The sequence below is a fragment of the Panthera pardus genome, unplaced genomic scaffold (assembly GCF_024362965.1).
Source record: "Panthera pardus isolate Hobbes unplaced genomic scaffold, ASM2436296v1 HiC_scaffold_7, whole genome shotgun sequence".
NCBI classification, from domain to species: domain Eukaryota; kingdom Metazoa; phylum Chordata; class Mammalia; order Carnivora; family Felidae; genus Panthera; species Panthera pardus.
The window spans coordinates 46043327-46065628 of record NW_026527002.1 but is presented as its reverse complement, the minus strand read 5'-3'; the positions used below and the strand labels follow the sequence as shown (position 1 = coordinate 46065628).

General features: G+C 38.4%; 1 protein-coding gene across 4 annotated transcripts in view; it reads left to right on the top strand.

Moving 5' to 3' along the window:
* The window catches only part of ANKRD46 (ankyrin repeat domain 46), a 63117-nt gene that overhangs the window by 23703 nt on the left and 17112 nt on the right, over positions 1-22302 (top strand). For 2 of the 4 annotated variants that reach the window (XM_019467981.2, XM_019467983.1), the window contains exons 2-4: positions 6828-6929; positions 9722-10059; positions 10891-11049. In XM_019467981.2, coding sequence (XP_019323526.1) covers positions 9749-10059; positions 10891-11049 — 470 coding nt within the window. In that variant the 5' untranslated portion in view covers positions 6828-6929; positions 9722-9748. Of the gene's footprint in view, positions 1-6827; positions 6930-9721; positions 10060-10890; positions 11050-11179; positions 12408-16224; positions 18256-22302 lie in introns of those variants that run through there. The other 2 variants (XM_019467980.2, XM_019467982.2) reach the window with 2 other exon arrangements.

Below are 22302 nucleotides of genomic sequence, written 5' to 3'. Positions count from 1 at the left end.
AGCATGTGATCAATACTTCCTGTAAAGAAACATTTCCAGGTATTTATTGGTTTTTTTCGCAGTTTGAAAACTGTACTTTGCATGAGATGTTTGAAAGGAGTTAATTCAGAGTGTGTGGGGTAGACTAATGTTTCCCTTCATGTAATCTTTGAGGAAAAAGTTTCCAAACTATTTCATTGTATGGAAAAGAATTTTATGAAACCAAACTTAATGCCATAGGTTTTTTTGCCCATAAAATGAGGATAATGATAATACTTACCTTAAGGGTTTATATGAGGATGAAACCAGGTATTCCAGGAAAAACACTTAAATAGTGCCTGGAATGTAATAACTTAGTAAATGTTAAATATTTTCTATCTCATATTGCTAAGCAGTTGCTGCATAGTAATAGCAGACATATAAATAAATCCTTGTTTTTTTTATCAGTAAGTTTTCTTTCCTAAGAACCTCTACTAAGTAATACCTGATTAGCCTACTTCCAATTATTATATGGACTTAAAAATAATGAACTGGCCTCTAGTAGCATTCTGTAGTTCACACATTTCAAATCAACCTCACCTTTATTGCATTAATAAGGCTTTAATTATGAAGTAATTGAAGAAATCACAGAATTAAGAATTTTATTTTAGAGAGAGAGTGTGTGCATAAGTGGAGAGCGACAGAGGGAGAAGGAGAGAGAGAATCTCACTCAGTCTCACGACCGGGAGATCTTGACCTGAGCTGAAATCAAGAGTTGGAAGCTTAAGTGACTGAGCTACCCAGGCGGCCCAAGGATCTTAAATAAATCAAATTAGACTTGGAAATACCACAAAATTACATATAAAGTAAAAATGTATCTGTAGCAGATCCAGATCTATCTTAAAATTACTCTTTGAACTTCTGTCAATTATTTTTGAGACTCAGAAGTAAAATTCAGAAGGTTCTACTTATAAACTTCCTCCTTCCCATGTTCTTCATGGTGCTGCAGTATCCTGAAAGGGTAATATTCTCAGTTCTTTTTAAAAAATTTACTTCCATGCTTTCAGAAGAGGGCTACCCTTTTCCTTTTTTGAAGCTCAAAATAAATATCCATATATTTTGCCTTTATTTTGGACAGATACCTCAAAGGTTAAGAATTGAGATCCTCATCATATGATCTATGAGAATTTATTTCCCAGGGTCTTCTAAGACAGCTTCCAAAAAAATGGATATACAAGGATTCTATAAAAGGGATCCTAACTAAAGTGAACTGTAGTTTAAGATTAACGGAACAGCAGAATCTTTGAAGTTTTATAGTGAGTAAAGCAAGTGTTGCATCAGGATTGCTGTCAAAGTAAAACTGTTCATAAATTAGACTAGTTCCACGGCCAGATGTTATAGCCAGATCCATCTGTGTCACATCTTTTAAGTGCATTGCCTGTGAACCCATTATGATAGTCAAATTTTGACCAGAAATGTTATTTTAAAACTCTCTTAGACTGTTTTGATTGGCTTAAAATGTCAGCGTAAATATGTGTAATGGAAAAATACGGAACAAAAATTTTTTTAATGTGCTAAGGAATTTAATAAAATTATGGAAAATTATAGAATGTAACCATTAAAAATTAAAAATTAAGAATTGTTTTGGAAGACTGGTAACATGGAAGTATGTTCACAATACAGTAAGTAAAAAAGTTTAACATTTGTATTTAGAGTATTTAGAGTATTTACAGTAAATATATATTCATACAGAGAAAAAAGGCTGGAGGATCATAGCACCCAAAATAGTAATAATAGTTATTTTTAGTTGGTAGGTAGCATTATGGGTAACTTTTATTTTCTTCTCTTTGCTCATATTCATATTTTGTAAAAATTTGTAACAAAATGTAGAATTAGTCATAAGAAAAAAATGTTACCTTAAAATCTTGTTAAGATGAACTTAATTGAGTGTATAATCCACAAAGAATTCTTAGATTCTCCCAAGTCTAGATTTCAAAAAAAATGTGCCAGGCACTATGTCATCTACAAGGATACACAGATCAGATCCATTTTTTGCATTCTAGAGACGAGTTCTGGCAGGAAGTTTTGCAAGCAGTTGTGAACAAACAACTAAGCTTTGTATGAACCATTTTCTACTGATTTTCTTAATTGTGTAGAGGTGGCACGGCCTATTCGAGATATTGCAGACTAAATTTGAAGCCACTTCCAGCAGTGCGGCCTTAGACTCACTAACCTCTCTGAGCCTTGGAAATTATTAAGAGCACTCTATTAGAGAAACATAGCTATTGAAGATAAGCAGACAAGAAACACATGATTAATGTTTTGGGAAGGAATTAAATTTTTGTTAAAATTTTTACTTGGACAGAGCTAGATTTCTTTTAGATACGGCTTTTTTTCCTTGCCCACTATCTGTGGATCTGTGCAGCGCTTGGGTTTTAAGAACAGTCATTCTAAAGTGCTAGCAGTTCGGATTTAATGACTCCATTGGAAGTTCTTATTTTATGGTTCTTTGAGGTTATTTTTATATTTTAAAACAACCGTATCCTTTTAAAAGGTTAAGAATAACCACATGAGGTATAGAGAATCCAGATTTGGGTTTCCATTTGCTGTATACCGCTCAGTTTTAGTACTTCCCTCTGACATTAGAAAATGTAGGCAGTCAGATCCGAAAATGCGTCTCTCCCCAGGTATGCCATTTTTCCCGTGCATTTTGCTGAAGTGTCTGCTGCTTTGATCTCTGATCAAAGTTGCTATGTAAGCATAATGTCAGTCCATTTGAACCAGGAATGTAGCACTTAGTCTTGCCTTTTCCCAGTGGCCTTTCAAAATGAAAAATAAATCAATACATTATGTATGTAGATATTGGATATAGAAAAACAATTTAAAGTTAGGTTTAATAAGTATATATTAAAATACAACAGATTTTCTCCATTAGTTCTTAACCATCAAGAATACTATCTTAAAGTTCTATAGATGTGATCCAATATTAACAAAAGAAAAATATAAAAGAGAAAGATTATTAACTAGAACTTTCCATCAAGTCAGTGACTCACATGCTTCCACTAAAACCTCCTTATTGTTTTGTTATTTGGATTGAGACAAGCACTGTGTGGTGCTGGGAGCTCTTGTTACTGACACCTAGGTGACTACCTCATCCCAAAGGATGAGTGGCTCCAGCCCCATGAAGTCTCTTAGGTGGTGCCACAGAGCATGGAGTTAGGAGTTTTAAATGTTAGGCCGTGCCAGCCCTTCAAGACTTACCCCCAGAGTCCTGCTTTTCACAGTCCCAGGGAATTAGTCTCTGAACCAGTCACTGTCTCTCATGGACACTAGGAACTAGGCTATGGTGAACAACTAGAGGATTTGGGGGGGCTTGAGTGTTCCCACTGTTGACCATTCCTGTGGATTTTTCCTCTGCCAGGAATCCGTTCTCTTTTCCTTTCTTGGAGGCCTTTACTCCCCACTAGAGGTCACCCCATTGCTGGACGGTGCTCTGTTACCAGGGGATCAATGTTCAAGGCTCCACGCAGGCTCTCTTCAGTACAGTAGAGAACTGTCTCCCCAGAGCTGTGCCTGTCCTTGGGAGGGGAGTAACTATTATCTTTTGAGTGCTTAAGTCATACAACTGACCCGGAGTCCAAACCTAGGCAGTCTAGGTCCAGATAACATTCTGGGTGAAGTAGCGAAGTTCTTTTAACAGCCTCTGACAGTAAAAAATTGCCTCTAGAGTATTACACACTCCTAACAGTAGTCCCTCAGGAAAGTCAGACTGTATCTTGTCTTTCTCCCTCCTGCTTTTCCTACCTTGAAAAGAAATCTTCACTATGCTCAGCTTTTACATTCATTCACAGGGGAATAGACTCAGCCCTCTGTGAATCTCAAAAGATACTAGTTCCCTGTTCATACTCACACATTAGTGTTTCTAACTCTACTTGTGGAATGGTTCTTACTACACACTACCTTTGGTAAATACCAGGACCCTTGTGAATGCTTGGTCCAACAAACTCTTCCATAAATAACCTCTTAACTGTCCTGGTTGCCTGAGTCACCCAGACAGATGATCCCAAAGAAGACCTTACATTCTTTTTGTTTGTTTTGATTTTGGTTTTGTTTTGTTTTTTGTTTTTTGCATGGGGACAATAGGTACCTTCAGACTCAACTGTCTTTTGTCCAAAATCCTTAAGCCTCCATACCAGCAATTTGCACTGATGGCCATTTATCCTAGAGAAACGAAGACTTAGGTTCACATAAAAATATGTACCCGAATGTTTTAGAAGCTTTAACACCCCAAACTGGAGACAACCAGATGTCCTTTGAAAGGTGAATGGCTAAACAAGCTGTGACACCCTTGTCCTTTGAAAGGTGAATGGCTAAACAAGCATACCCTGGAATGCTCCTCAGATACAGAAAAGAATCACACTATTGCTATACATAACAACCTGAATGAATCCTCAGAGAATTATGTTGAGTGAAAAAAACCAACCCCAAAAGGTTACATACTGTATGGTTCCATTTATATAACATTCTTGAAATGACAGAATTGTAGAAGTAGAAGACAGGATAGTGGTTTCCAGGGGATGAAGGGGGTGGGGGTGGGAGGGAAGTAGGTGTGGCTGTAAAAGGGCAATATGAGAGAGCTTTGTGGTGATGGAAATGTTCTGTATCTTGACTATCAATGTCTGTATCCCAGTTGTGATATTATACTATAGTTCTGTGAGATACCAACACCAGGGGAAACTGGGTAAAAGTACACAGGATCTCCTTGTATTATTTCCTACAACTTCATCTACAATTATCTCAAAAAGTTTAATTAAAAAAATCTTTAGTCCTTCTCACCCCTTGAATAATAGTTAATAGATGTTCTCAATTTTATTCACTTTTATAACTTCTGGAGAAGCAATTAATAGATTCCTAGTGATTAAGGTCTAATTGGGGTCCAGACATTTTCTTTCAGGTTTCAAGTGTAATTAGGTCTAATGCATTTGTATGATATTAACTTTGAAATCACATAAATAAATCTGTAATTTGATCAAATGTACTGTCTTATGGGGCTTGTCTTCAAAAGAAAATGGCAGAAGCATTGTCTTTCCTGTGAATTTAAAGGAACTTTCTTGTGAATTTATTTTTAAGTTTTTATTTAAAGTCCAGTTAGTGAATATACAGTGTAATATTAGTTTCAGGTGTACAATATAGTGATTCAACACTTCCATTCAACACTTTGTGCTCCTCACAAGTGCACTCCTTAATCCCTATCACCTATTTCACCCATCCTCCCCACCCACTTCCCTTCTACTGACCAAGAAAGTTTAGCAACTTTCTTGTGAATTTAATGGGTCATTTGAGGGGGTAACTATATAATCTATAATTCTATCTCCAAATGAGAAGCAAACTTTGTCCTTTTCATAGTGTGAACCCTACTATCTTCAGACTAACACCTGCACCATTTTAACATTAAAAATCATATATTAGAGATAAGCTCGAGTCATGAAGATTCAACCCCCAGTTGTTACAATAAGAAAGTAAAGAGGGGCGCCTGGGTGGCTCAGTCGGTTAGGCGTCCGACTTCGGCTCAGGTCATGATCTCGCGGTCCGTGAGTTCGAGCCCCGTGTCGGGCTCTGTGCTGACAGCTCGGAGCCTGGAGCCTGTTTCGGATTCTGTATCTCCCTCTCTCTGACCCTCCCCCATTCATGCTCTGTCTCTCTCTGTCTCAAAAATAAATAAAGGTTAAAAAAAAATAAAAAAAAAAAAGAAAGTAAAGATATACACTGTGGGTGAACTCAGAATTTTAAAGCAAATTGATTAAGTGGCTCAGTAATACGAAGTTTGTCTAAAATGGTACATATAATTTGTCAGTCCTCATCTTCCAGCCTAGCGCTGATAACCCTTATGATGCAACCTGACTTATGTATTTAAATGGAGCTTCAAAAAATACCATTAATTATTTGCATATAAGTTTACTTAAAGGAATTTGATAACAGCATGAATGACCTCTAAAAGCTTAACCTGAATTTCAGCCTGAGCTACAAATTTGAGATTTTGTACTTATATCCTACCACTTAGTGTAGTATCTGCCATATTTGGGGCATATAGTAAATGTTTAATGAATTAACACTGATATGCTGTGGACATACTGTCTGTGCATGACCCTACTTCCATCATCCCTCAAGAGTAGAGTACAGTGGGGCAGACCAGGCACTCGAGATGTCCCTGAGTGCAGAGGGGAAACCTGAGTGGGTCCCAGCAAGAGCATAAAGGACAGGCAGCAGCATGTTTCAGGAGGAGCAGAATCTGGTGTATGGCAAAGATTGCAGGCAGATTTGAGCCAATTTTTCTTTCATGTTGAACAGCAAAAGGGGCAGGGGACAATCTCGTGGGCAGATTTAAGTACCAGCATTCAGGATGGATTAGAAATATTTTTCCTTAAATATATCCTGTTTGGTTTAAATATAAGTATTGGTTATTTTTACTCCCTCCCCCCTTGCAAATAGCATTTTATTTCTAAAAATGCCTTTGTGTGCTACTCTGAGATCTAGCCACCATTTATAATGTGAAAAAATGCATTCTGCATTCCGGTTATTTGGAGTGAATTTTCTGAGCCCAGTTTGTCCTCTACTGATGGCACATAATTTGATTCTTTTTCTTTTATCTTTCTGACCATGCTTTCTTGTTTGTGGGCGACAGAGCCACTCCTTAATAAGTCCTTCAGTCCTCCCTTTTCATTACTTTATTACTTGTTATTTTACCAGCCTCACAAATTGAGGCCTTACCCATAGATTTTCATAGCCCCACTAGTTTCTCTGTTTGATAAAACAGCTAGACTTTCTTCATGTCACAACCTTGTTATAACTAAATTTTCTATTTACTGTAGATCCTTGCCAGCACATTTCTGGATATTCTGTTGAACCTTCTTAAGAATTCAGAGAAACTGCTGGGTGACCACTGAAAAAAAAGATCTAATCTTAAGTTTTACGTGAGTATTTTTCTACTGTCGACTTCCTCATAATATGTGAAAGCTTTGATGCCTTGCTTTATGGCAGATTCAGTTATGTGATCAAGATGAAAAATGTTATCTCTCATTGGCCTTATTAAATCTGGGGGCAAAGTTAGTTTCTCAAGGACACAGAAAAACTCACAAAATGCACCACACTTCTTCTCACTTAAAAAATAAACAAGAAAGGCTTTTTTTTTTTTTTTTAACTGAGCCAACATTCAAAAGAATCCCAAGTCTTTAAACCACAAGAATTCGTACTGTGTTTGAACCAAAAATACCAAGTAGCTTGTTTTTCATTGTCTATTCTTACAGAATTTAACCAAAACACATTATCTCTTGAAAAGCTCTTGATATGTGATATTTTACTTTTTGAAAAGTTTCAGATAGCTTTTCCTTTTTTATGATAATAATCCAGTGAATACTATAGGGGAAAATAAGGAGGTTACCGTTCAAAGAGAATTCTTTTTTTTTTTTTTTTATGTTTTTATTTATTTTTGAGACAGAGAGAGACAGAACATGAGCAGGGGAGGGGCAGAGAAAGGGAGAGACACAGATTCTGAAGCGGGCTCCAGGCTCTGAGCTGTCAGCACAGAGCCCGACGGGGGACTCGAACTCACAGAGTGTGAGACCATGACCTGAGCTGAAGTCGGACACCCAGCCGACCGAGCCACCCAGGCACCCCCAAAGAGAATTCCTGACTATTTTAATGAGTAGTTTCTTCTCAACAGGTTACTTTCTTTAAAAACTGTTATATAGTGGCATAATCTGAAGTTTATTTTATCTTGATCTCTGTAATTCTTAATCATAAGCAGATTTCCCACTTATTTAGAGTTATCCTTAACAACTGCTTCTTACCCTTTATATGTAGTGGGTCATTAAGTTGAGCTAATGCTATTTTTCTGTCCCTCTCCAGTGTGCTCCCTTCTTTCTGCCACTGCCTTAGATCGGGCTGTCATCATTTATTCCCTAGATTTCAACAGTGACCAGCTGATTGATCTCCCTGTCTCCAACCTCGAATCTAGCCTCCAATCTAGCCTCTCCCTGTTGCCAACAGAGTAATCTTTCCGAAAGACTGATATCATGAGACCATGCCATTTCCTTGGGTTGAAATCCTTCAGTGACTCCTTATTAAAATTCAATATAATAACCCTTATTATAGAGTTGTGAGGAAGATTAAACAAAATTTACTGGGAACCCTGGGTGCGATGCCTGGCTTGGAGCAAGCCCTTAGCGTGTATTAATGTTTCCCCTTGTTACAGGGAACCCATGGAGGCAGTGGAGCTCTAGTGGAAAGTAACCTGTGTCTAGAGGGACAGAGGCTCTGCTGGGAAACCAGGCTAAAAGGAGGAGGGCCAAGAACCTCACCAAACTCCGTAGCCATGCTTTCCTGAATCCCCTTGAGGTTAGACAGAAGCATAGATTGGTCTAACATCCAGTTCCATCCGTGTTCCAGAAAGAAAGACTTTGTCTGATAGATTGTCTGTGACTCAGCTTTTGTAACTGTAGAGTGAGGAAGTCATGTCTATAAAGACATTGGTCTCTGCCTTTGTGTTTTCTTCTTTGGGTTTGTTTTCTCTTCAATTTCTTAGTAAGGTTTCTTTTGTCAGGCTTTAACTTTTTCTTAAAGCAACAGAGAGGGGGCCAATTAGACACACACACACACACACACACACACACACACACACACTGTAGAGTGAGGAAGTCATGTCTATAAAGACATTGGTCTCTGCCTTTGTGTTTTCTTCTTTGGGTTTGTTTTCTCTTCAATTTCTTAGTAAGGTTTCTTTTGTCAGGCTTTAACTTTTTCTTAAAGCAACAAAGAGGGGGCCAGTTAGACACACACACACACACACACACACACACACACAGACCAAGAGATTGCTGGGGCAGGGAAGTATCAGTGAAAGAGGTGTGGACACACTGGTGAAGCTGGGAAAGCTGAGTTACTCAGATGGATGAAATTTAAAGTGGAGACAGTTGGGATTGCTGCCTTTGCCCTGCCTCTCTATTCCCAGACAGACCTGTGTTTTTTTCATCTCTCAGTTTTCCGGCAATGGGAGTTTGGCAAATTCGGATACTTAGATAACCACAGAACAGAGCCGAATAGGATCGATACTGTAAGAAAGACACTCTGAGTTGATTCCATGATATTTCCAATTTTTAAATTCAGTTTATTGCTCTTCCTAGCTGTTTTCTTTCTATGAAAATAGAGGTTTGTGCTATAGACACAACATTTAGCAGGTCCTTATTGAATGTGAATTAAGTTATTTCATTGTTTTTTTTCGTGCTGATTTAGTTAACTTTTGAGCAGATAGTTTTGTTTACCATATGGAATATCTCAATTATGATAAGAGGCAAATATGTGAAAGAGGATTTTTTTTGTTTTAGGTAAGAAATCTCTATCAGCAGTAGCATGTGTTTAAAGTTTAAGGATAATGTTATATATGTCTTCTGACAATGCAATGAATCTAAATCTAAGCCATTATATCTTTTTAACTTTGAAAATCTTTCTTAATCTTTTTATATAATGAAAAACGAAATAGAGCTTTAGAATAATTCAGTTGCGGTTTTGATTGAATGGATATGAATAAAAGGCATTTTAATGGAAAATAAAATATAATTGATAACTTTGTTGTTGTTTCTGTTTGGTGAGGTAAGTTATTAGAGGCAAGAGGCCAAGAAGGATAAGAAATAGTGCTTTTCTAAATGACTTCATTGTCTTGATTTAGTTTGGCTTTACTGAATCTCACTTACCTCATATTTCGTTACAGGCATATTCCATCCACCACATCAGAATAATGTCCTACGTTTTTGTAAACGATTCGTCTCAAACTAATGTGCCCTTGCTACAAGCCTGTATTGATGGAGACTTTAACTATTCCAAGCGGCTTTTGGAAAGTGGCTTTGACCCAAATATTCGTGACAGCAGGGGCAGAACAGGCCTTCACCTTGCAGCAGCCAGAGGGAATGTAGACATCTGCCAGCTGTTGCATAAATTTGGTGCTGATCTTCTGGCCACAGATTATCAAGGAAACACAGCTCTTCATCTCTGTGGCCATGTGGACACTATTCAATTCTTAGTTTCCAATGGGCTCAAAATTGATATTTGGTAAGTTCTCTGTGGTTTTTGAAGTCTAGTCATTTCTTTCCATTAGGTTGTCAACCAGTGGTCCAATCTCAGAGTCTGTTGGTTCTGCTTTCTCATTGATCAGCTGCAGTGACAAGTTCAAAAAGGCATTGAGGACAAGGTAATCTTGTTAGGGGAGTGCGGAAACAAGAGGCTGACTTCTGGGTTTATGCAGAAGCAGTGCAAGCTTGTTTATGAAAATAGTGGTGAGGTTCTGCTAACAATTAATTGTGGCGTGAGACAAAGGAAAAAGAAGAAAAGAACTGACATTTGTTGAAAATCTGTTATGGACCGGGCACTGTGTTTACGTAACGTTAGCTCATTTAATCCTTAGAATGAATAGCTCTTGAGGTAGGTATTATCCTCATTTTACAGATGAATTAGTTGAGACAAGAAGAGTTTAAACAAAGACAGAGGTCACACAGCTGGAATTTGAACCTTATTTGGTTGCTTTAGACTTTTGTTTTTAATTCTTAGACTTTTTGTAATGTATTTTTTTGCTATAAAATATAAATGTCTGATAAGAGTGAATCTAGAATCTGGAACTTTCCAATTAATTTCTAAGAAGCAGCTCTCTTTTTCATTTATTTATTCTCATTTATTCACTTTTACCTGTATATTCTTCCTTTTTCCCTATAAGAAAAAAAATAGGTTAATTCAAAATTCAAGTTCTAGTTCAACTATTGGTTCTGCACTGCGCTTTAATTTTGAGTTAATTTGGCCTGTGCCTTATCACTGAGATATACACAAATGGGTACTAACAATACAGTCCAGCTGTTACGATGACCTCTTTATATGTATGAACTTTTTTAGCAATCATCAAGGTGCTACACCCTTAGTTCTGGCAAAGCGCAGAGGAGTGAATAAAGATGTCATCCGATTGCTGGAATCTTTGGAAGAACAAGAGGTAAAAGGATTTAACAGAGGAACTCACTCAAAACTGGAGACCATGCAGACAGCTGAGAGTGAAAGGTACTTACGATATAATTTTTTAAGGGGCAATCCACTTTAAGTCCTTAGATCTTTTATGACAACTTTGTGAGCTTTCTATTTATTTGCTTTCAAGTACAGAGCTTTGATACTTTCTTTGAACTTTATATAGGTCCGTATGGCTCCAGATTACAATTGAGAAACTATTAACAGAAAGGACTACATGCCCACATGCATGTAATGTTCTGTTAGACCCGTGCAAGGAATCCTGCAATATTGTCAGCATAAGAGAGAAGAGGTAGTTAAGAGCTGCGTATTAGGGAGGGAAGCAAAGAGTTTGAGAATTTTAAGTGCAGGTCACAAACAGAATGGAATTCAGAAAATGGGGAGAAAGATAAGCCTCAAAACTTGGACAGTATTAGAACTAAGACCAAAAAGGCCCTTTCAAAGGCAGGAAAGTGGAGTGCTGAGGACAAGCAAAAACAGGAGGAGGGAAATTAAGATTTAACACACAATTCTGTAATGGGAAAATGAAAGTGATCCTCCCATGAGTTGGAACAAATGAAATTTGGGCTTTTGTAAGAAACTGAAGCTAAGATGTGGTGACTGACAGGGTCTTTAGCGTCTCATCGTTTCTCATCTAGAAGCAGTTTACAGTACAGTTCAGGGAGCTCTGAAACTCCTGGCCCCACTGGCTCATCAGGTAAAGTTAGTAGGCCAGACTGAGTTGTACTAGCATGGGTTTTGGTTGACCGCCATGGAGTTTCAGCCATCCAGATACTACAGGGTAGGAAGGATGATGCACCTAGTATCGTCCCCTCCCAAAATTTTCAAAAGAATATATTTCAAGGGCCCTCATCAGCTGTTGACCCAGTAGCTTGACTGATCCGGACTGGGAAATAGGATAATATGGTCCACGTAGACTGCTGGGGTCATGGTTTCTGTGAGTGCTAATGGAATCATCTCTATTTTTTATAGTTGACCCTTAATTTGATTCCTTTGTACCCATGATTGCTTTCCCTCCTCTTCATGTGCTGGCTGGTGTACTCTGTGGGAACCATTAATTCCACTCTCAAGCTTAGGACTATTTGTTTAGATACTTTCAAGAACTTACTGCTGTCCAGAGTAAGTTTTACTTCTAGAACAGCACATGGCACCTCATGAGTTATCACTAGAAGCTGACAAGTAGATAAAATAAGCAGGAAGTCCAAGATACATTGAGATACCTTGGCAAGCCCTTTTCTCACACCTTTGTACCCCGGATTGACAGAATGCTATAAGCAACATAATAACATTGAGTTATCTATTATTTGTTAAATATGCTCTTCCAAGATAACTTGAAGTTTATTTTCACAAATACTTTAAGCTTCTTTGCCGTGAAAAATGTCCAAGAATGTGTTTCTGCTTGGTATATTTTGGGGACCTTCCTTGCTATATTTTGTTAATAGCCAGTTTCTTGGCATCTTCTTGTCAGAAGTATACTTTTAGCTTTATTTTGCCTCAGTTGTGATTACTTATTAGCTAAGTAGTACGTGTAATTAGTCATTTGAGTGGCTCAGTACGAAATATTTACTCCTGCTTTTTTCGCATACCTGTCATTTCCTTTAGCATAAGGATTTGTATTATTTATAGCATTGTGTAAAGCCAGTTCTTAAAAAATTGAATTTTTTTTTTTGATGTTTATTTTTGAGAGAGAGTGAGCATGCACATGCAAGCAGGGTAGGGGTAGAGAGAGAGGGAGAGAGAAAGTCCCAAGCAGGCTCCATGCTATCAGTGCAGAGCCCTTCTTGGGGCTCAATTTCACGAACTGTGAGATCATGACCAGCCGAAATGAAGAGTCGGACACTTAATGAGCCACCCAGTGCCCCCAAAGATTGAATTGTTTTTATTTTTTATTTTTTTAATGTTTATTTGAGAGAGAGAGAGAGAGAGATGGAGCAGGAGCGGGCGAGGGGCTAATAGAGAGGGAGACACAGAATCTGAAACAGGCTCCAGGCTCTGAGCTGTCAGCACAGAGCTTGACATGGGGCTCGAACCCATGAACTGTGAGATCATGACCTGAGCCCAAGTCAGACGCTCAACCGACTGAGTCACCCAGGTGCCCCCAGAGATTGAATTATTAATACTTGTACTACCTCGTTGCCCTATCTTATTCCTGCCCCTCAGTATCATGGTAGACATGTGGTGGTTGACGCTTAAAAAGCTTAAAGGCAACATCGTTGGTCATTAGAAAAATGCAGAGCAAAGCCACAGTGAGTTACTACTTCATACCCAGTAGGATGGCTGTAATCAAAAAGATGAAATGACGGCAAGTATTGGCAAGATGTGGGGAAACTGGAACCCTCATACATTGCTGGTGGGAATGTAAAGTAGAGTAGCTGCTTTGGAGAGCAGTCTGGCAGTTCTGAGAAAGTCACACTGAGTTACCATATGAACCAACAGTTCCACTTTAGGTGTATACCCAAGAAAATTGAAAACATACATTCACACAAAAACTTGTACATGAATGTTTATAACTGTATTAGTTATAAAAGCCCAAAGGTGGAAACCACCTAAAAGTCCATCAGCTGATAAGTGGATAAACAATATGTCATTCATGCATCTAGTGGAATATTCCACCATAAAAAGGCATGACATACCATATATCAGTATGCTGCAACATGGATGAGCTTTAAAACCATGCTACATGCAAGAAGCCGGTTAAATAAGACATAGATAATTCCATTTATATGAAATGTCCAGAATCAGCACGTAAAAAGTAGATTGGTGGTTGCCAGGATCTGGTGGAAGAGGCAATGGGCGGTGACTGCTAAGCGGTAGAGTTTATTATAGAGGCGATGAATATGTTCTGAAATCAGTGGAGATGGTTGTACAACTTTGTGAATATACTAAAAACCACTCAATTGTACAACTTAAAAAGATGAATTTTATGATATGTGAATTTTATCAATCGAAAAGGTTAAGGAATAAAGCTTAATGGGATTGGCTAGCACATGGCATTATGGCAAAGCTGTGTGATGATTAGCAGAACATGAAGCAAGTTTTGGATGTACCTAGCATTTTCCATTACCCTTAGGGTTCTCTGAGACATAGCATAACTAAAGGGCCCATAAATCAAGATGATGAAAAATATTTTCCCCACTCCCCCATATGTCCTAAGCTTAATGTAGTCATTTTTTAATTTGTGAGCATAGGATGACAAAGACAGTGTTGATGACACACGTACAAAAAAAATATTATGTGCACACATACAGTAGAAAGCATTTCACTGGATAAGGTCACCCTAGGAAATTCTGATTGGCAGAGCTTCATGAGCTCCTAGAGAATGCCCAACTAAATTCTCATTTTATACTTAACATCTTTGAGTATGAGATTATGTCAACTTGGACATAGTCAATAAATTTTGAATAAGTCAAAATTAACCTGTCCTGAACTTCTTTATCTATTTATGGTATTATGTATTTAAACCTCCTCAAAGTTCTAATCTTATTTTTGAACTTGTTTTTTTTTTAATTTTTGTGTTCTGGTAGACTCCCACTGAAAATGTCCTTTCTTATTTAGAAAATAAACATCTTTTCATATATAAAGAAGAAAAGCTTGGATGTCAGGCAGACTGGTCAATTAGGAAGTCTGCTTCCTATGATTCTAGAGAAGACCTTTAATACTAGTAAATGCTGAAGGACCTCTGATTAAGTATCAAGAAGTAAAGTAAAATTGTAGGTTAGATAAGAATGCCGGTTTTTGCATGATGAACCAGACTGTTTCCATTGTTCTATACCCAGATGGTTGGAAGAATAGGAAGAGAAGGGGTTGAGGACGGGTAGTAAATGACCTTTTATAAGCAAGAGATAGTTGGCACATATGATTATGGTCATTGTGGTTTTAATCTAAATGCTACCCTGTTATTGGGCCTGTATGTTGTGACATAGTTGTGGGTGCTAATCCCTTTGAGCTTTGAATTCATCACAGTGTGGCCTTCCAAATACCAAAGTCAGATATCCTGTTTTCTACTTATAGGGGTCATATTTCTCACTGATAGAGTTCTGAAAACCAGAATCAAGAATCCGTGTTTCTTTGTTTAGTGTTTTCAGAGTTTATTTATTTTGAGAGAGAGAGCACGTGTGCACACCCGGGGGGAGGGGCAGAGAGAGAGGGAGAAAATCCCAAGCAGGCTCCACACGGTCAGCGCAGAGCCACACATGGGGCTCTATTTCCCAAACCGTGAGATCACGACCTGAGCTGAAAGCAGGAGTCAGATGCTCAACCAACTGAGCCACCCAGGCGTCATAAGAATCCGTTTTTATGGCACTTGTGCTACTGTATTTTCAATTAGATTCAGCCTTTATGCAGAAGTGAAATAAACTTATTTTGTATTACTGTACCAGATAGAACTACAACCAGTAGGAGGAAGCTATTAAGAATTCCATAATGACTAGGCCTGTTCAGATGTACAACAGACTGAGCTAAATGTCCGTTTTTAGAGCATTACAGTTAAAAGAAGAAATTCCTTCATTGGTCAGATAATTGAACTAAATAAATGACAATTTCCTTTTAATTCTAAGATTCACACACTGTATATAAAATGCTTTTTTAGATTTCCCCATCTTGTCTTATTTTCATTAACATGAATTCTCGAGGTATGAATCTTTGTTTTGAATTCTAAATTTAAAGTAACCAAAATTTGGTTACTTAGATACTGTGAGTTTGAAACAACTCATTTTACAAACTTCACAAGTTCTTCTTGGGGGAGTGGTCGGGTAAGCATCTCTTGATTTTGGCTCAGGTCATGATCTCACGGTTTCATGAGTCCAAGCCTCACGTCGGGCTTCCTGCCGACAGTGTGGAGCCTTCTTGAGATTCTCTGTCTCCCTCTCTCTCTTTGCCCCTCCCCCATTCTCTCTCAAAAATAAACTTTAAAAAAATAGACTTCTGCTTAGGACCTTTCCATTGGAAAAGGATTTTTAACCCTGGCTCTGCTGGATACTAAACCAAGAAACATAGTCATTGTGGCTTAATTTACAGTCAAAGGTAGACTGTGCAGATACATGCAGATACGTACATGAGTATGTGAATGTGTGCGAGTAGGTATAGGTCAGTTTTCTTCTTATAAGTGTTGTGTCCTGTCTTTTCTAAGTTACGTGGCTACTGTTGTATGTCTCCAAAATGGGTGGAATGCGTTGTTCATGTCTCTTTCCTTTTTCTTTGCTCCTTTCACAGTGCCATGGAAAGCCATTCTCTCCTCAACCCCAACCTGCAGCAAGGGGAAGGAGTCCTGTCCAGCTTCCGAACCACATGGCAGGAGTTTGTCGAGGATCTGGGCTTCTGGAGGGTGTTGCTCTTGATCTTTGTCATTGCTTTGCTGTCTCTTGGCATTGCCTACTATGTGAGCGGGGTGCTCCCCTTCGTGGAGAACCAACCTGAACTGGTGCATTAAAGGGGCTAATGGGGATGAGGCCAGTGCCTCACGTTCTGAGTTTCTCAAAAGTTTTCTCTTAGGCAAGGCAGTGAGGGCTGTACATTTTTTTCGTTGTGCATTTTTAGGTGTTGTAATCCTTTTTGAACAACGTAATGTTTTCATTTGAACTAACCACATACCGTAGTCAAGTATACTTCATCCTAAAGCTACCTCTGACTCAGCCTGACTTGTTAGGAAAGCCTTCACATAGCCTTGTTTGATAAAAACGTGGAGGTGATTGAAGAATGAAAGATAAAGGAAGAGACTAGGGAGTCCTTGCTACGGAAACCTTACCCTGATATGGGACCAACTAAAGTGAGGTGTTCAAAAAAAAGGGTTTTCTTATATGATTACTTTTTGTTAGCTGGTTGGTTTTGGTTTTATTTTTGCAAGAGTCCCCCGCTTTTTTTTCCTTCTCATTTTCTGGGAATAGGGGAGAGAATGAAAGATTCAGCTTAAAACTTGTGCTTTTTTCACATAGCAAATCAGTATTGCAGGAATCTGTTTGGTTTATTTTAATATTTTCGAGTCTAGTTACAAACCAAACAGAACTTTTGAAAATGAGCTATATTTTCTTCAAAAATGATTGATTTGATCATATATTTATTTGTTTATAGGGCAACTTTGGTTTTCTTTTTTGTAAACTGCTTTGCTTGTTGTTAATGTCTGTGAAAAAGAAAACTTGAGTTCGTTTTGTCCACTTTCCAGTTTCCCCTAATGTTTACTTCAAAGATCTCCTGTTCATCAAAAATATAGTCAGAAAACTCTTTTTCTACTTAATAGTCAGCAGGTAAAGAGAACTCTGACACATGTCGCTGTCACTGTAATTCTGTAGTGTTATTATTGTGAAAAATTCAGCTCTTCAAGCTAGCTGTGTTGTCACAGCAGTCTCATAGTTTACAATCATTTCACTTTACACGCAGTCCTGTTTAGAGGCCCTGTGAGAATTGTTGTAACAGTCCCATCCATGTCAGTAATTCTCTGATGCAGGAACGGATGGAGCGTTTCTAAGTTGACAGTGCTGAGCGCTATGTGCTGGGTGCCATAAACTTTATGAATGGCAGCACTAGAGAAATTGAAACCTGGTCCCCAAACTGCATTGCAGCTTTCAGCAGTATGTCTGAAGGTCTCTTTTGTTTGTTAACGATCCTGTTCCGTATAAATCATATTCTTGAGTTTTTAAAAAGTATATGAAGAGTTCCTAATTATTCATTGAGTATAGTCAGAAAATTGTAGTGAAAGAACTAATGGTTTTATTTTTTAGAACAAAGGCATCTAAGCTACTGCTAATTGAATTGTCGCTAGAAGTAGAAATTATAGTTTAGAGTAGGATTGGTATTTCTGTGATTCTTGTTGCTTCTTGATATTTTCTCTTGTATTTATATATGTAGGATTAGGCATTTTCTTTCATGTGGCTTTATCCTCTCTTAAAGAGCTGTTTAAAAATTCCTGATTTAACGGACTGCTTCAGGATCAGCTCACAGAGTCTTGTTTTTAGGGTAGAAACAAAATAAATCATACTTGGTAAAAACAGCAAAAAAACAAAAAACAAAAAAACAACTGACTTTAGAATGGAGAACACTAGAACTCAAAATCAAAGTATACTCAGAGTGAAAGCTTTGGAATTTGCTCTATGTTTGTAAATCTAAATAGATATGCAGAATTGGTTAATGTATATGTAAAGATACTGCATTTTTAAAAGATTTTAAGTGCTGATTTCTTTGTATTTTAATCTCTGCATTCAGCATTCAGTAATACTACCAATAAATGCATTTGTAGTCTCTTAATCACAACCCATTTCCTTAGTGTGTCATTGTCTTTTAATTTAGGGCACCGTCGAATAGGTTGCAATTGCAACCTTTGAAAAGTTTTTTTCAAACCTGATGTAATAGGTATATTCAGTTTCACATAAGTTTGTCTTGTAAAGGCTCTGAAAGTAATTTGGGTGAATTGCTTGTGGATTTAAAAGTGATAATAACTGGGGTGCCTGGGTGGCTCAGTAGGTCGAGCGTCCAACTCATTGTTTTGGCTCAGGTCATGATGTCAGTTTGAGCCCCACATTGGGCTCTGTGCTGGCAGCGCGAAGCCTGCTTGGGATTCCCTCTCTCTCCCTCTCTCTGCCTCTCCCCTGCTTGCACTCTCTCTCTGTGGAAATGAACAAAGAACAGAAATGGAATGGAACATTTAAAAAAAAATTTTAAGTGATAACTACCATGATCAAGTACCTTTCTATCACATGTTACTTAACACGCCTCGTCTCGTGTCATCTCTAAGCCCCCGACCCAAGCTACATTTTCCTATTTTGTAAAGTGAGGAGACTGACGCAGGGAGGGTTGTTACTTGTCCAGAGTCAGACAGATGGACACAGTGGAACAGGCATTCCAAGTTGAAGCTCTGTCTCCGATTATAAGTTTTTTTTCCTTCTGCCCTACTGTGTCATGAACCTGACAGTGGAGTCGTCTAGAACCTTACCTGCTGCCATCACAGCAGTATGTTACTGAATTTCCACCCACGTTCCTAAATACTTAACTTTTCCTCATCCTGTAATGCACCATTTCCCACACCCTCTCCGTATTGCCAACCTTTAAAATTGAAGTTCAGACTCTGGCATGTTCAGAAAACCTTTCCTCATTAACCTTCTTTGCTGTTATTTCTCATCAGTTACCATACTCAATAAACATGGTTTTTTGTTTGTTTGTTTCATTTGTCTGTAATTACAAGCTTCATGAGACCAGGCGCTTAGTCCATTGTACTACCCTGTCTGCCCACAGCGCATCTTGTGCTGTGGAGAACTCTGTACACAAATATACTATTACTCTTTCCCCTGCAGCTATATATTTTTTCAGATTAAATAGCTGTTTACATTTCACATGTTTTCTTTAACAGGCTGCATGTGTGACCTGTGTTGGTCATTCTTCTACAGTATGCTTGCCACTTGATGGAAGAATTGCAGTCTCGATCAGTGTAGCTCCTCTACATGTGAGCGTGCAGGCTCGTTTACTACAGGTAAAAAACAAATGAACAAAAAAGCATAATTGGTATATACATGGTATAGAAGTCCAGGAACAATATTCACCTGCTATTGTGTGTTATTTTGGGTTTTGTTTTTTTTTTTTTTTTCAATTAGGCTTCTGTGGTGTGAAATTGTTCATGTATGTGTCAAAGTGCTTTCAGCTGCAGGAAACCAAAATCCAAATTGAAAGTGGTTTAGGGGCACCTGGGTAGCTCAGTCAGTTGAGTGTCCCAACTCTTGATTTCAGCTTGGGTCATGATCTCCCGGTTCGTGAGTTTGAGCCCCGAGTTGGGCTCTGTGCTGGCAGGGTGGAGACTGCTTGGGATTCATTCATTCTCTCTCTCTCTCTCTCTCTCTCTCTCTCTCTCTCTCTCTCTCTCCCCCCACTTTCTGTCCCTCCCCCCTCTCAAAATAAGTAAATAAACTTTAAAAAAAGAAAGTGGTTTAAACCATAGGAAATTATGGAACAGGAAGTCTAGAGGTAGAGTAGACCCCAAGGGTGACAATTCACATTTACATCAAGTTCTCCTATGCCTCTGGCTCTGCCTTCCTGCTTGTTGACTTCATCCTCCAGCTAGTTTTGAGAAGAGTTTAGAATTTTCAGGCCTCAGCATCCATCTGTAACCATGTAGAAAAGAAGAAAGAGACTGTCTTCCTGTGGTGTTCTCCTGGGAAACTTTTCCTGCCAGGCCCCCAGCAAACTTTCTCTGGGTTTCATTGACTGACATTACATCATGTTCCCTATTCTCAAAACATCCAAGGCCACGCATTGGACGATTAACCCCGGATTGATGAACCAGTGATTGGTGAGGGTGGAAGTGATAGAGTTTATATGATTGGCTTGGAGCAGAGGTTTTAGAAATGATTGGAGGTATGGCTGGCAATTAGAGGGCGGGGGCCGTAGATGTTTTATGTCCCACAGCACGTGGGATGGTTTAGCTCAACAAAGAATGATTCCTTATGTTACATGATTCTTGAATGTTCTGTTGAACGTTCAAAAAATAAACAAAAAAACAACTTAGGTATTTGAGCCCTAAACCCAACTCTATTTTTTATACAGTTTTAATATACACTGAATTCTCCAAGAATACACCTATGAGATCATACTTTTATTTTGTTAAAACTTGACCAAGAATTCTAGTACCTGTTTTAAAAAATCTTATTACTGACAGCAGTGCCACTGATAATTAAGTTGCCGACATACGTAGCAGGTAGGTACTAATGCTTTTATTGCTTCTTCTTGTGTGTCTGTGCCTGAGCACTTATGTATTGAAATACACATTTTATTATCAATTTTTTCCACTTATTTTGCCTTTATATTGCATGACTTATATGAAATCGTTCTACTGATTTTAGCAAATATTACTTTTATCCGGGACTCACATTCATACTACAGCTTCTCTTGTTGAGTCATTTTGGCATGCCTTTTCCACATAGTTTATAGAGGGTACACCAAGAAGTAGCATTTCTCAAAGTTAATAGAACACTGTGTGGGGGATGCAGGGAAGAGACCAGCATCCCGTGAAACTACTCTTTAAAATTGCTCAGGTCCAAACCATTCCAACTGTGCTAGATGAAGTAGAACTTTGGGATCAAGACATTTCTTTGTGCTCTGGAGTAGCTTCAACGCCGTGTTCTAGGGACGATTTTAGCCTTGCCGTGGATACCTCCTTGACTTTCCTCACAGCACAGATGATAGTCTTGTGTTCTGTTCAGCCACCTTGGACTTTGCACATCAAAAACGGACAGTTCCAAAGCCCAAGGCATAGCGTCTACGTTAACCAGCAGTAGAGGTGGCCACACTCCAGTTAGATATCAAGGAAAGCTATATGGAGTCCTTGTTGCCCAATATTCACCAAAAACTTATAATGATATTTATAGATTATTGCTTGGAAGATGTTTACAGATTAGTACTGTTCAAACTTTCTGAAATTTCTGTATCCCTGCTGTCCAGTGTAATAGCCACTTGTTACTAGTGGGTTATTTAAATTAGAAATTCAGTACTTCATTAGCACAGTTATCTGAGCCTAAAACCCAATTCCACTGTACATTTTAAAATCAAACTAGCCACATTTCTAGTGCTCAGTAGCCACCAGAGGCTATTATATTGATCACGAGAAAGTTGTTTTGGGCAGCACTGTTCTAAAATCTATGAGGTCAAATCAGATCAGTGTAAAGCTAGGTATTGAATTGTATTATGGCAGTGCCCACCCCAATTACTTTCCCTAGCTCTTCATTAATAGGTGGTAATATTGTGCAATGCTTATTGACTTGCAAAATCTTTGCAAACTGCTGTTATTATTCCTACCTCACAGTGAGAGAACTGAGGCACCTGAGGCAGGTTGGAGTAGCATGCCCAGAGTCACACAGCAGAGCTGGGATTTGTGTTCAGGCAGTGTAGGACTGAAATCTCTCCTAACCCTCGTGCTCCGATGCTTCCAGAATTGTCCTGAGGACTAGTCCTGTGTACCCAACCACTGCATTTATTTAAGGAAAGTTACTGAGGATGCTGTTGGCACAATTCTTTATGAAGACACCTGAAGAGGAACTTTTGCTTCTTCCAAATGCAAACAACTACATTTCTTCTGAGCTTTTGCTTTCATCTTATTTTCTCTATGACTTATGTAATCGCTTAGGTAGAATTCTTCATTCACGCTAGATGCTAGAAAGCTTAATGCCAAATTTGGGTTCCCCTAGAAGGAATTGCAATGTAGGTCAGTATGGTGTTTTGCTAGAACCTCATTCCTCATTTAGTTTATATGCTCATCTTTAGTTTTATTTTCCTATTCTAAATGTTCACTTTTTATTTATGTAATTCTGTATTATT